Genomic DNA, 15,160 nt, shown 5'->3' on the forward strand with positions numbered 1-15,160 from the left:
TGTTTACATACTCTCTCTCTCTCTCTCTCTCTCTCTGTCTTTAGACTCTTTACGCGATCTCTTTCATAAGCTTTCAACTAAAGAAAATTCCATCCAAATCCCAACAAAAAAAAAAAAAAATTTTTTAAAAAAATTTTTCCATTTCAGATACCTAGGGTTTTGTATATTTATGGTGTAAAGCTCCTGCAATTACTGAAGGATTGAAGGAACTTGTATCATTCAGATATTTTTTTTAGCTAAAATACCCACTTGGGTTTAGCGCAGATTCACTGCTTGGAGTATATATAGTAAGTTTGAATTTTGTTTCTCTTATCAAAATTTAGTAGATTATGTTTCTCAAAGTTAGTTAATTTAGTTGGGTTTTCAGTTTTTTTTTTTTTTGGAAGTTTATTAGTAGATCTGTGCTAAGTGGTAATGTTTCTGAGTAATTTGAGATGGTGATACTAGTTTGGTTTCCAAGAAAATTGGGGAAAGAGTGAATTTTTTTTTTTAATGTTGTTTTGTATTCTGGGTTTATGGAATAGAGGTGAAATTGGTGGGTCAGTGACTTTCAGTAGAGTGGGTTTTTCGTTTTTCTGGAGACCCAATTGATCAAAATTGGAAATTTGAATGTGTTATTTGCTTTGTTCTGTATATTCTATTGGGAAGTGGAGCATAAATGCTTTTTGGATTGGATATGAATTGAGTTTTTTAGCTGGTTTATGCTAGTGAAACTGAAACATATCTATTGAGGTGCGTATGTGAAGTTCAGAAGTTGAATTGGCAGATAAATTGTAGGAAAATGAATTTGGGGTATGTATATGGAGAAAATTTATGATTTTGCTTCAATTGAGGCAGTAGATGCTGATATCCTGTGTATATTTTTGTTGTAAAATAGATGCAAAGTTGTGAAAAGTCAAAACCCATCAGTTTTGGCGCTTTTGGGTGCTATTTGTGTGATCCAAAACCTAGGTAAATTGAAGATCAGCGGCCAAGTTTTGGCTTTTAATATGTTGTTTATACGAATGTGACATGATATGGAGTGTGTTTGTTGGTTGCACAAGTGTGTCTGGGTGCCGGAGCTGTCTATATTGAGATACTAACAAATTATTCAATAGTTTCAGTTTCGTTGTAGCATACTTGTTAGATACACACAATCATTTCTGAACATCCACTTGACACACAATACTGAATGGGAATTTTACACGCATTTAATCTTGTTTTGAAGATTTTTTTATTTTATTTTATTTTATTTTATTTATATGTACACTTATTTAAGCAGATTCTTCTATATATTTCCTTCATGCATGTTAATTTGTGCATGATTTACAAAGTTACATAGCTTTGTTGATCATTGAACACAGTACCGAGTCTGTTTCCAAAACTAAGATGCGGCTTCTCTTCCTGCAGGCTCCAATTATGTGCTACTAATTGTGAACCTTGTTCAATTCTAGACTAGGTAGTTTTGGTTCTCCCTAAGCTCCTTTGTGGTGAAGGTCACTGTTGGACTAGAGAATTGAACCTTTCATTGGTCTCAGAATTGTATAGTTGTATGTGGTTATTACATCATGTATAGATGTTATGTGATCAATCTTGATACTGGAAAATGGATTTTATTTAGAAATCTTCCTTGCTAATTTGGTAAACTTCTAATATAAAGTAACAAAATATGCCTTCATGGTGGGCGAAGTCAACATCCAAAGAAGCGAAGAAGAAACCAAACAAGGAAAGTTTCATTGACATATTACAAAGAAAATTTAAGGGTCCATCTGAAGGTAAAGTAGACAGTAGATCAGGAGGGTCTCGAAGACATTGCAGTGACACAGTTTCAGAGAAGGGGTCCCGATCCCCCCAAGAATCAAGATCACCTTCTCCTTCCAAACATGTGGCAAGGTGTCAAAGTTTTGCTGAAAGAAATAATGCTCAACCACTTCCACTTCCTGGTGTACGCCCTGCAAGTGTAGTCCGTATAGATTCTGAAATTGGTATATCAACGAAACCCAGTTTGGAAAAAGGCTCCAAGCCATCGCCTCTTCCAATACCTGGATGCATTCGTGGCAGGCCAAATCCTACAGATTTAGATGGGGATATTGTCACTGCTTCAGTTTCTAGTGATTGTAGCATTGAAAGTGATGATCCATCTGACTCACATCACCGTAGTCCTCAAGCAACTGATTATGACACTGGGACCAGAACTACTGCTGGCAGCCCTTCCAGGTGTGTTCACATCTAACATTCACTTTAACACTTTCTGTACTGATATTTTCTTGTTCAAATATGGTTTCTATGGCTTCTCTTTGTGCTTAACTGCTATCAATCTTTTTTACATATCCCTGACAAATTTATTGAATATTTGCTGAAGTTTGAAGCTCAGGGATCAATCCTCTACCGTTGCCCAAACAAACCCAAGGGAACGGAAAAAACCTCCTAACCTTTCATTCTGCAATCATACGTCCCCTACATCACCTAAACGAAGGCCTTTAGGCAGTCATGTGCCGAATCTACTGGTTCCTTATAATGGTGCTTTCTGCAGTGCTCCAGACAGCTCCATGTCAAGTCCTTCCAGAAGTCCGCTGAGGGCATTTGGCACTGAACAAGCTCCAAACTCTGCTTTCTGGACTGGGAAGACTTATCAAGATGTCACTTTTGTTGGATCTGGGCAGTGCTCTAGTCCGGGTTCAGGTCACAATTCTGGGCATAATTCAATGGGGGGGGATGTATCAGGACAGATTTTTTGGCAACAAAGCAGGGGTAGCCCTGAGTATTCTCCAGTACCAAGTCCACGAATGACTAGCCCTGGTCCAAGCTCCAGAATTCAAAGTGGTGCTGTCACACCTATTCATCCTCGAGCAGGAGGGACACCCCTGGAGTCACAGACAAGCTGGCCCGATGATGGGAAACAACAGAGTCACCGCTTACCCCTTCCTCCTATAACAATTGTAAATTCTTCTCCCTTTTCTCATTCAAATTCAGCCGCAACATCTCCCTCTGTGCCACGAAGTCCAGGAAGGGCAGATAATCCACCAAGCCCTGGCTCACGCTGGAAAAAGGGGAAGCTGCTGGGTACAGGTTCTTTTGGGCTTGTTTATGTTGGCTTTAACAGGTATATACTCTAAAAGCAAAATTCTGAATCCACTATCTGTACACTTTTACTCAGTTACACAAATGTATAATACTCATGTTTAGATGATCTGATAACAAAAAAAAGCATCTCAGAAAGCCAGTGTTCTTGTTGCAGATATCTTTCGGCTCTCAATGATACCTACATTGACCTGTCTACTAATAAAAAGTATAAAATAAAGTTATATAAAATATGAGTGATTGATCCTTGTTTTTTCAATTTTATCATGGGAGTGTAATGAATAGATAATTTTGATGTCAGTCTTGCTTATTAATTGCATCAATGCTTATTTACTGTATCAAATATGATTAATATTGTTTATGCATATCTGGTGCAATATCCTAATCCCTTTTTATTTTTCCAATTGTTGGTCATGTCTAATTTGTAACCTTGATTGGTTTAGTGAAAATGGTGATATGTGTGCAATGAAGGAGGTCACATTATTTTCAGACGATGCAAAGTCTAAGGAAAGTGCTAAGCAATTAATGCAGGTAAGTTGATCCCCATTAGATAACTGTCCAAATAAGTCATTTAGTTGCTTGTTGTTTTGGTTGAAAGAAGTTCTTCTGTTCTATTTTGGCAGGAAATTGCTTTATTAAGTCGTTTACAACATCCAAACATTGTGCAGTATTATGGGTCTGAAACAGTAAGTTTTATGTTTTATGTCTGCAAACCTACAGCTAATGTGCTAAGCATTCTTTATAACGACAAGATTTCCTTCTTCTTTTTTCTTTGTATTTATTGTATCTTATGGTTTTGAAATCTGGAAACAGTCCATGCCTTAAATGATGCTCACTCTAAAGAAGAAGTTTTAAATAGAATTTTCCTATGGTGGTTCCCAAGTCTCAGAAACTTGTGGGAACTAACCTGTTTTTGGTACTTTGAATAACCTAATTGCACACTATCATTTGCAATGCATATTTTTAATTGTCAATTCAACTTATTGTAGTATACTAAATTTTTAAAAACTCCTTGAACAGGTAGATGACAAACTTTATATATACCTTGAGTATGTATCTGGTGGCTCCATTTATAAACTTCTCCAAGACTATGGACAATTCGGTGAACTAGCAATTCGTAGTTATACTCAACAAATCTTGTCAGGGCTTGCATACCTACATACTAAAAATACTCTCCACAGGTGAATTGAGTTTCCTAATATCTGAGTATAGTGATTTGAAATATAAAATTTTCTGCTACTATAGTTGTTTATTTGCAAACTTTACACATTGTTTATCTTATTAAACTGGATTTCCTGTGCAGGGATATTAAGGGAGCAAATATACTAGTTGACCCAGCTGGCCGTGTGAAGCTGGCAGACTTTGGGATGGCCAAGCATGTAAGTGTAGCCATAATCAATTTGGATTTGAAGTGAGAATTTAGTAAAAGAAGATGCACCTGAAAATAATAAATTGGAATTATCATAAAAATAGTAATCATGCTTAAACAATCACTACCTTCAAAAAGTACAGCATTGCAACGCTAAATGACGTTTCATGTGAACCAAGTCATCCACCCCCCCCCCCCCCCCCCCCCCCCACAAAAAAAAATTGTTATCTTTCCCAGACTGCATGATCAAGCCTGCTTGTCAAACTTATCTTGTTTATGCTTTGCAGATCACTGGGCAGTCTTGTCCACTATCATTCAAGGGGAGCCCGTACTGGATGGCACCTGAGGTCAGAATGATTCTCGTTTTAGCATGATTTCCTCAGTACATGTTTCTTAATGGTAGAACTCAATTCTCTTTCATTGGTTTCCCAGGTTTTTAAGAACCAAAATGGTTACAACCTTGCTGTGGATATCTGGAGTCTTGGGTGCACTGTATTGGAAATGGCTACAACAAAACCACCTTGGAGCCAATATGAAGGGGTCAGTGATTTAGAAAAGTAGAAAGAAACTTTAACAACCCCCCCCCCCCCTTTCCCCGGGTCTCCTCTCTTTTCACCCCTAACGCTCTTACTTAAATATTGTATTCAGTCAAGGTTCATGTAGTTGACCACTCTCTCATATATTGGAAGCACACATCATTGAATGTTGTTAGATTCTGTCTGATATTTGCGTGTTATGCTCTGAAGGTTGCTGCCATGTTTAAGATTGGGAATAGCAAGGAACTCCCAGCAATTCCAGATCACCTCTCAGAAGATGGGAAGGATTTTGTTAGGCAATGTTTGCAACGAAATCCAAAGAGTCGTCCAACTGCTGCTAAGCTTTTGGAGCACCCTTTTGTGAAAAATGCTGCACCATTGGAAAGACCTATTGTGGGCCCTGAGTCTTCAGATATGACTGCAGTGGTTACAAATGGAGTGAAGGCACTGGTATGAAATTTATTTTTACCTTAAAAGCTAATGGATGTCTTTGATACAATTTCAATATGTGAATTATTGTATAGTGGATTAATGGATTTTAATCTTCTTCTTCTTTAATGTGTATATTGTGTTGTATCGAGTTGTGTGACTGCCAGATGTCTATGCATCCTGAATGTGTATGAACTAAGAACTTGGCTAATCAGTAGTGTAAGGTAGTAAGAAATCAAATGGATTGTGTTACTTTAAATCTTTCTTATTTTAATCTGCTAAAGTTTGGCATTTGAGTGCTTTATACATGTTGTGAGAAATCAAATGGATTGTGTTACTTTAAATCTTTCTTATTTTAATCTGCTAAAGTTTGGCATTTGAGTGCTTTATACATGTTGTGAGAGGAGGTTGGCTTAGAAAATAATATCAGGAATTTATGTAGAATTCTCGTGAACAGCATATGTCAATACTTGGAAATGGAAGGTCATAACACTTATTTTTCCTGATTTTTGAGACTGTTAGATTTGTCTTCTAAGCAAGATGGAATTGAGAACCTTTTCAAAATCTTGGTTTCATTCAAGTCAGATTAGCACAGTTCAACCAGTATCAGGTGAGAAACTTCATAGAGATCTTCTGGCTATAGCCATAAGAGATTGCATAAGGCAGATTTTGTTAGCCCAAGTATCACAGAGAGAGAGATTAAATAGAGGATGTTACTTATAAGAATAGAGCTAGTAGGCTAATTTTCTTTAGGAGTTCTAAGCTAATCAGCTGTTAGGATGAAAAGTTGGATTTCTGAAGGACAGACATATTATATAGGCAATGGCGACCTCAGTTAGAAGAAATTAAGAGTTCAAAACTCCTACAAGATAAAAAACTCTAGTTAGGTGGCATCCATCCTAAACTCAAGGGAACTCGAATTCGTTTGGTGGGCAATCAAGATACATGTGAAATTTAAATAATTCTCTTCTAGGACTCTTAAGGTGTATTAGCCGCACCACTATCAGATCAAATAAGTAGTGCAATGAGTAGAATATATGTGGGTGTAAGGTAAAATGTTGGATTAAAAAGGAAGCAAAAAAAAAACCTGACAGGCATCGTCAGCTCATTGTACAGAAAAGAAAAACAAAGAGAATTGGTGAAAATTTGTATGTACATTTGGAGGATTTTGAACATACAATTGAGATACTAAAAGAACATTTTTAGTAGAGAGCATAACTAAAATAGCTCATAATTATACTATAAATATGTTCCAAAAAGAATTGATCAGACAAAAAATTGAGTCCGGCTCATCCAAGAACATCTTAGTAAGGCGTGGAGTTGAGTGATGACACTGTTATGGACACAAATGTAATTGCATGCTTAGATAAATCATAAAACTATGGTTGATATTTGGTCTTTGTGCCTGCAGTTCGAGTGTCTCTGTATGTGAATGGTGTATGTCCTAGGTTAAGCTTTCACAATTGCCCAGCCTTGTTATATTATGACATTGGATTTTATTTTTAAATTGATGTCCTTGTGTGGATCTAAAAGAAGTGGCTTGTTATGTCTGTTTTATTTGTGACTTCCTGATAATTTTTCAGGGCATGGGGCAAGCAAGAAATCCTTCCACCTTGGATTCTGATAGACTTGCATTTCACTCGTCTAGAATTTCAAGAACTGGTCCTCAAGCCAGGTCTCTCTCTCTCTCTCTCTCTCTCTCATACACACACACACACACACCCCCCCTAATAATGATGATCATCGTGTACCTCCTGACCTCCAACAACAACAATAATAATAATCTTTTTATCTGATTTAATTTTCCTTATCTCCAGTGAGATCCATATTCCAAGGAACATATCATGCCCTGTCTCACCCATTGGAAGCCCTCTTCTGCACTCAAGGTCGCCACAACACCTAAATGGAAGAATGTCTCCTTCTCCGATATCTAGCCCACGGACCACTTCAGGCTCATCCACGCCTCTCACAGGTGGCTTTGGTGCCATTCCATTTAATCACATGAAACAGTCAGTATACTTGCAAGAGGGTTTTGGAAGCATGCCCAACCTCCGAAATGGGCCCTATGTCAATGGCCCCTCCTATCATGATTCAAATCCTGACATTTTTAGAGGGATGCAACCAGGGTCTCACATCTTCACAGAACCGGTGCCCAGTGACAATGATGTTTTGGGAAAGCAGTTCGGAAGGCCTGCTCATGGAGAATTGTATGATGGACAGTCAGTCTTGGCCGATCGTGTATCTAGGCAGCTCTTGAGGGATAATGTTTTGGATTTAAGTCCCAGATCTTCTTTGCCCAGCCGCACAAATGGTATCTAACTTGATTCATAATCATGCATCTCCACTTGTCAGAGCAGGCTCTCAAGTCTGTCAGACTGTCTTTTTGGTTCATAGGATCAATTATATTCGCCATTCTAACTGCTAAGGAAGCTAATTTGTACAATAAGGACCCTAAGTGAAAGAATCCCTGGAATAAGGTTGGATCTATAGGAAAATGAAGTGGCAGGAGGGAAAGTGTTTTGAATGGCATAGCATTCAGCTTATGGCATTCAGATCCTTGAATGAAAACCAAGCCAAGCTATATGAAGAAACTGGTGCTGGTGGCTAGACCAATTATTACATTTGGAGCTCGCTTCCTAGCAAACAAGTCACTAGTTGTCATTCATAGCCTTTTATGATATGATGCGGCATTGACTTGAGTGCATATATTGTCATCTAATGCTTGACTGGGTTGAGGAACGAAAAGAGTTCAATTTTGTCTTGAGGAAGATGACTTCTGGTGATCCAATGCATGGAGGTTCTTTTAACACAAAAAACTCACGGCAGTAAGCACTGTATATGTTGTCAAGATCATATAGAAGAAAATAGAGATTGGGTTGGTGCAATTATTAGCTTTGGCACTTTTTTTTTTCTTTTTGTTGGGGGTGGGGGGTGAGGAGGGGGTGTTCTGAAATTGAAACTGCTGTACAGAGAAGATGGAAACTGAATTGTGGTACAAATTGTTAATCTAACTGTCGAGGATTCGTCGAGCCTGTGCATTTCTGTTTCCTAGAACGGTTTATGCCGGCTCAGTTAACTGTCCTTGTATACTTTGTTACATGATTTCTTGTATGTACTCTCCACTTCGTCTTATTGAAGAAGTATACTTCTATTGTCCTATAATTTTCTGGCACTGCAATTTTGCATGGGCTTGTCATCATTATTTCAAAATATCACGCTGCAATGGGGAAAAATGATATCGAAAAGATTTATTTTTCAGTTTGTAACTCTCATAGAAATGAAGAGGATCCATATCCCTACAGAACAGTGGTTTATTCATCGGAGGAAAAAACGAACCCGGGTGGTTCCCCTTTGCCCTGAAAAGCCACACAGGGTTTCCTTTGTAAGTCACAATGACTTACAAATTTACAATGATAAATAGGTCTTCCAAATTCACAAATATATTACAGCATATATATTTCTCTCTTAAGTGAGTAGAAAACACAAGATAGTGTGAATTTTTAATACATAAATTATTAATCAAACAGTACATAAACTCTATGAAACAGGAGTACATCTGTCAATCATATTCAAGCTGAAATTCCAGAGTTTCTTCGCCAGCTCAGAATCATTAGCTTGAGGGCTTGCTTCAACTTTGTTACTGTCTGCAAAATAGTGGCCACTAACCCCTTTAACTTGTGGATGCAATGCCACATAACATGTTGTTGCTGCCCCCTATACCAAATCATATCAACCATAAGGAGAAACTCACATCATAATTCAAGCATTAATCCACCCATCCTGGTTGAATTTGCATGTGTGACAGATTAATTGCAAAGGACAGAAAATTTTGATTGTAACATTCACCTTTTGGTTGAAATCAAAGTATTTAACTTCACAATAAAACAGGGAAAAAAATCCAACTGCAATAGTTTCTTTTACCAGTACATCTCATCTCCAACAAAAAAGGAAAAAAAAAATCAATTTTTGTAGATTTAATAACCACAGGAATACACATCTAAAAATACAACGCTACAACGACTTTTCTTATATTTGTAAAGTACAAAATTACCTGTTGAACATTTTTAATCATATATTTACCAAGAAGACCAATCAGACCTGCGCCAAACCGAAATGAGAAACCATCAAATGACAAACTCAAACAACTTTCGTTAAATGATGCAAAAGAAGAAAAAGTGTTGTGCATTTAATTATAGCATAGATTCTACTAAGGATTAATATCAAGCTTAGGTGAATTTTCGTCTGAGATGGATTAAATTATGGTGTTTTTGCAATTTGTAATCTTGTGCTTTAAAAATAAAATATATTGTTTCACCCTAATTATGCTTTCCATTTATCCCTTGCACAATCAACCCAAAATTGTGAGCAAAAAGAATACTAGACATGCATATAGAGATTATTTGTTAAAATGTAGAAAAAGCCTAAATTTGAAGTGACACACATATCTTTAGGTGAATTTTCATTTAGCCTTCATTGTATTTTCTAATTTTACAGAACTTTATTTTAATCTTCTTCAAACATGTCCCAGCATTTCATACACCTCAAAAAAAGCTACTTCAAAAGCATCATGTGACCAGAAATTTCACTTCTGCATTTGGGCATCATTATTTACAATTCGATATGAGGACTTTGGCCTTTGTAAAGATGAGATCCATAGTTGAGGATGGTTTGGCCAATTTAACACTTTAATTTTTTGGCAAATTTATCATTTTCCATTAGGGTAGTACTAAATCCTGTACAGGAGTAATACAGAAAATGAAACCATGGAGACATATTAGATGTACCTAACATTAACAGTTGAAATCCCTGAATCAATGCAACTAGTATGTACTTTTGTATGACATAATTTTTCCAACCGATGAGCTGTTGTTTTAAAGATACCAGAGGAATATATATCTCTTTCATGTGAAAACTATAAGTTTATAAAGCATCATAAACAGTAAAGCAATTACCACTGACAAAGCTTTGATGACGGAAAAGATCAGTAGCAACTGCTCCAGGATGCACTGAATTTGCAGTTATCTCTGCCCCATTTTCCTGTTAGGAGAAACATGATAGCAAATTACAGTTGTACCGTGAACTACCATTTTCCTGCTTTGTACTGTATCAGTATTTACCATTACAACTTAACTATGAGCTTTATTGGTACTGATTTGTGTGACAAGTAATAGGGACAAAAAGGTCCACATATCCCATCAAGCCAACTTTCATGTTGCCAGTTTCAGCCGCATTTGGAAAGTGCATTAGAGGAAGTATATTCTCTTATCATCCCTCTTTTTTTTTTCAATAACAAAATTTCCATTTTCCCACTATTGCTTATGAGCAAAGGCCATCCCAAAAATTACAGTATGAAAGTGATAGGGATTCTTTGGGCGTTATACAATGTTATCGTTTATCTGATATTTTTATATTATTAGAATATATTGTTCCACATTGATTGATATCCATGAACAAGGAATACCTTTAGCCGTCTAGAAAGTTCATTAGCATGCAGAATATTAGCAAGCTTTGATTGACCATATGCAGATAAACCGTTATATCTGTAGATAAACAAAGCTGGCTTGATTAATATTTTCTGAAAAAAGAGACTAAGAATAAAAACCTAACAAGTTGCAACTGACTCCAATCTGTATGTCTTCATAATAAGCTCAAATAGTTCATGAAAACAAACACAGAGCATACTCACAAAATTGACCTATTTCTCTCTTGAAATGGAAACACCAAGCCTCTCCCCCTTCTTTATATATATATATATATATATATTTTTTTTTTTTTATCATAGGGAGACTGTAAAAGAAGTACACCCCCCCCCCCCCCCCCCAAGCCCCCCAGAATCTCAATAAATTATAAGAAGTCTGAAGTTCATTACTTCTTTTGCCTGATTCATTAGCCACAGGCTGAGTGGAGGGGTGGCTTCTTGACAATATTTTGCCAAGTTTACCAGTTACCCTCTTGGGAGAAATGCATACTAGATGTGAAGTCTGCAAATAGTTGACAGACTACTTCTCAACCACAATGGCACACCACAATGGCACACAACTCAAACTTAGCATTCTGAAAAAAGGGAAAACAATATCCTAAAAGTATATCCAGGATTCCCTCAGAATAGTTGCAGTGTTACCCTGATGGATCATTGATTTTGTCAAACCAAATCCCTTCACGATATGAAAATTGGTGACGGCGTGAAGAGACATTCACAATCCTTCCTTCTCTGCCAGATTCAAGTGCTGTTTTTTTCATTTTCTCCAACAATAGATTTGTCAAAAGAAAATGACCTGCAAAAAACACAGTCTATCTTGTATTCGCTTTAGAGTAACATTTTACAGATCCAATTATCCCAGTTGATTTTTTTTCCTTTTTTTTTCATTCCTTGTCATTGAGAAAACAAAAAGAGACGGAATGAAAGGAAATAGATGATATGCAATTCAGCTGTATCATTACATTTGAAACCATCTCAGGGAACTGTCAAAAAAGCCTCTAGCATTTCTGAATCAAGTTTCAGAAGGAAGCACTGAAAGTTAAATACTTTTTCAGTCTTAAACAATCACCAGTGATGGTTGAAAGTCCAAAAAAATTCCATCTCAGTAGCACAGGATGAAAGCTACCACTTAATAAATGTATTTAATTTCACACAAAATATTGCATAAGAGAATGAAACATACCTAGGTGGTTTGTTGCAAATTGTAGTTCAATGTTATCTTTGGAAAGCATGAATGGTGTTGCCATGACTCCTGCATTGTTACTTACAAGGAAAACAAATCACTCTGATAATTTTATGCAATTTGAATATTTATTTCATACAAAAAATGGATTGATATTTAATAAGTAATAATAAGCAAGCTGGAGACTATATATGTGCATATGCATATATAACATGTATATGAGCATACACATAAACATTCATGAATGTGTAGACAGAAAGAGAGAAGGAAGTGGTAATTAGTAAGCAAACAAGTTACACATACTCCACACACTAATTAGCTTGTTCACTATCCTATGCAAATTAAGCCCGACCCTGAGATCTAACCTCAGTCTCGGCAGAAGCCAAGCTCAAGCAGCATCAGGTTTGGTATCAGCAGGTTGCTAACAGTTGAAGAAAGTTTTCTGCAGATCTAGTTATACTAAACAAAATAAAGTACAAAACTCCTGGTAAAGGTTAATATGCACTATGGAATCTGTTAGGAATTATAATGAAAGGTAAAAGCGTTGGAAAGTGACATAATAATTAATGTTAATGATATATAAATTATAATCACCATTCTCAAATAAAACATGTAAGAGAAATGATTACACCAGACTTGCACATATGAGTACTAACATGCATTTTTCCTCCTCAAATCTAAGATCATGAACTAGATTTTATTCTCTAAATGAGTAACAGATCTTTTTGTATGGTCAACAGATAAACTTGTCAGTAGGTTTAGATGTTTTACAAAAAGAAAATCTGTTTGAGCTAACAGTCCCAACTGTGATGAGACCAACACCAACTAAGCTTTAACAGAAATAGCTGAATCCAGATATAGCTTGACCTCTATCCAAGCTCAACAGGGATTCTACCAATCCAAGCATGACATGCAGTAAACTGTCTACCCTCCACATGTATTCACACAAACACACACACACACACACACACACACACACACAATACAGAGATCAATGCTGATATATAATATAACTATGTAAAAACAGATTTAAAAAGAGGATGTAAATTACAATACATTGCAGCTGATCCTATTTCCATTCATCTTACATGAGAATGCTTAGTGGAAGACCCGAGGAATTGAACTCTTCAGCAAATTTTCTTACTGATGCCATCGAACTTAGATCTAACTCCATAGCATCAATTTTAGCACTGGGGTTTCCTTTGACCATTGCTTCTTTGACCTCCCTACCAGCTGTCATATTCCTAACACCCATAACTACATGGACACCACGCAAGGCAAGAACACGTGCAGTTTCAGTGCCAATACCACTTGATCCCCCTGCGAAGACAGGACCACAAAATGACAAAGTGATGTATCACAAATGCTCATAAAAAAGCAATGCCCATCCGGCTAACTGTTACTTAAATGGGCTTCGCTCACTAGCAATAATATGCATCATATGCCCTTTATATGAAGATATAGAAGCTAGACATCTTATCACACAATTGTCAATTGAAACAGCACAATGCAGTAAAGATCCATGATGTATAAAGACACAAATATGTGTGTGTGTGTGTGTGTGTGTGTGTGTGTGTGTGTGTGTGTGTGTGTGTTACCAAAACGCCAAGGACCCAAGGACATCTTTATAATACAAATGGGATCACCCAAATAGATAAGGAGTCTATGCTCAAGGGCACGCCGAACAACCGTTATCAAAATTGTTGTTTGAATTGCTAATATACTGGCATACTGCCTTCTACTAGTCTAAATTGAAAACATGTTAGAGTATATGTTCAATGAAGTAAATTTAGAACATGAACACACACACACACACACACACAACATAAATATTTTCTCAAATCTAGATTTTGGGGTGCTTGCCATGTTCACCACAACTATTCCCATGTCTGGACACCAAAACTGTGTCCATGACCAAAACACATATAATATGAGCATACATAAGAGTAAGCATGCCACAAACTCTCTTGAACATCACAAATATTCATGAAATTTGCTGTTGAATCTAACCAAGAAATCATATTGATCATCAAGCTTAGCTAATATCAGGAACTGTGAATAAATTAATGACACTCACACAAACAGAAATAACTTTAACAATGCACTGAAAAATCAAATAAATAAACAAATAAAAATAAAAAGCCTACAAGAACCTCAACAACGCACTGAAAAACGAAAACTTTAAAAAAAACCCACTTTTTTTTGGACTTATTATTGTTGTTTCCTTTTTCTGTTAAGATGAAAAGATGACCTGTGACAATGGCAGTGAGACCAGTCCCATCAATCCCTTCTGTAACTTCCTCAGCTGTAGTAGAAGCTGAAAACCCAGATGGCCCTTTTCTGTTAAACAACCACATCTCTCTCTCTCTCTCTCTGAAAAGTAACCGATTGTATTTTGTTTTATTTTCGTGGGGAAATGCTCAAATGCAAAATTTTTTTTGGGATAATTACAGTAAACCCACCTAAGGTTAGGCCGATTACACTATGCCTATCCGTGGTTCAAAACTTATCACTTTGCCCACCTGAGGTGCCTTCCGTTAGGGATCTGTTACCCACCTCTCCGTTTGTCGTTAGAAAAACACATTTTTAAAGAAAAACAAACATAACAAAGATCAAAAAGTTAGGACTTTATATTGCTTAAGAACTTCTTTGAGAACAAAACATAGGAATAGCACAGATCAAATGTTATTCCTAATTAAAAGTGATATCATTGAGCATTTGCTTTTTTTTTTTTGTTTTTTTTTTTTTAGATCTCTCAAACTTTTATTCAAAACCAAACCAAACCCAAAAAAAAAAAAAAAAATTCCAAATCCCAGAAAACACAAGCCACAAATCCAGAAAAAAATGCGATCTCGATCGCCGGCGCGATCTCGCGAAGGCGATCGAGCGAGATCGCGCCGTCGATCGCGATCTCGATCGCGATCTCGCGATCTCGCCTCGCGAGATCGCGCCGAGGCGAGATCGCGACGTTGATTTTTTTTCTGGATTTGTGGCTTGTGTTTTCTGGGATTTGGATTTTTTTTTTTTTTTTTGGGTTTGGTTTGGTTTGAATAAAAGTTGGAGAGATCTATTAAAAAACAAAAATAAAAAAGCAAATGCTCAAT

General features: G+C 36.6%; 2 protein-coding genes across 2 annotated transcripts; one reads left to right on the forward strand and one right to left on the reverse strand.

Moving 5' to 3' along the window:
- Positions 1-8,556, forward strand: LOC115959972 (mitogen-activated protein kinase kinase kinase YODA-like). Its single transcript, XM_031078658.1, has 12 exons — positions 1-287; positions 1,390-2,196; positions 2,342-3,082; positions 3,504-3,591; positions 3,684-3,746; positions 4,081-4,241; positions 4,364-4,439; positions 4,717-4,776; positions 4,862-4,969; positions 5,176-5,415; positions 6,978-7,069; positions 7,212-8,556. The coding sequence occupies exons 2-12, from the start codon at positions 1,649-1,651 to the stop codon at positions 7,711-7,713; spliced, it is 2,679 nt and encodes an 892-aa protein (XP_030934518.1). The 5' UTR covers positions 1-287; positions 1,390-1,648; the 3' UTR covers positions 7,714-8,556.
- A 112-nt stretch (positions 8,557-8,668) lies between these two features.
- On the reverse strand, positions 8,669-14,441 carry LOC115959973 (short-chain dehydrogenase TIC 32, chloroplastic-like). Its single transcript, XM_031078660.1, has 8 exons — positions 14,308-14,441; positions 13,145-13,376; positions 12,057-12,136; positions 11,516-11,669; positions 10,856-10,934; positions 10,347-10,431; positions 9,446-9,492; positions 8,669-9,108 (listed from the first exon to the last, which is right to left on the reverse strand). Exons 1-8 carry the CDS (start codon positions 14,411-14,413, stop codon positions 8,932-8,934), a joined length of 960 nt encoding a protein of 319 aa, XP_030934520.1. The 5' UTR covers positions 14,414-14,441; the 3' UTR covers positions 8,669-8,931.
- Between the last annotated feature and the right edge of the window lie 719 nt (positions 14,442-15,160).

Source organism: Quercus lobata, chromosome 9 (genome assembly GCF_001633185.2).
Source record: "Quercus lobata isolate SW786 chromosome 9, ValleyOak3.0 Primary Assembly, whole genome shotgun sequence".
NCBI classification, from domain to species: Eukaryota; Viridiplantae; Streptophyta; class Magnoliopsida; order Fagales; family Fagaceae; genus Quercus; species Quercus lobata.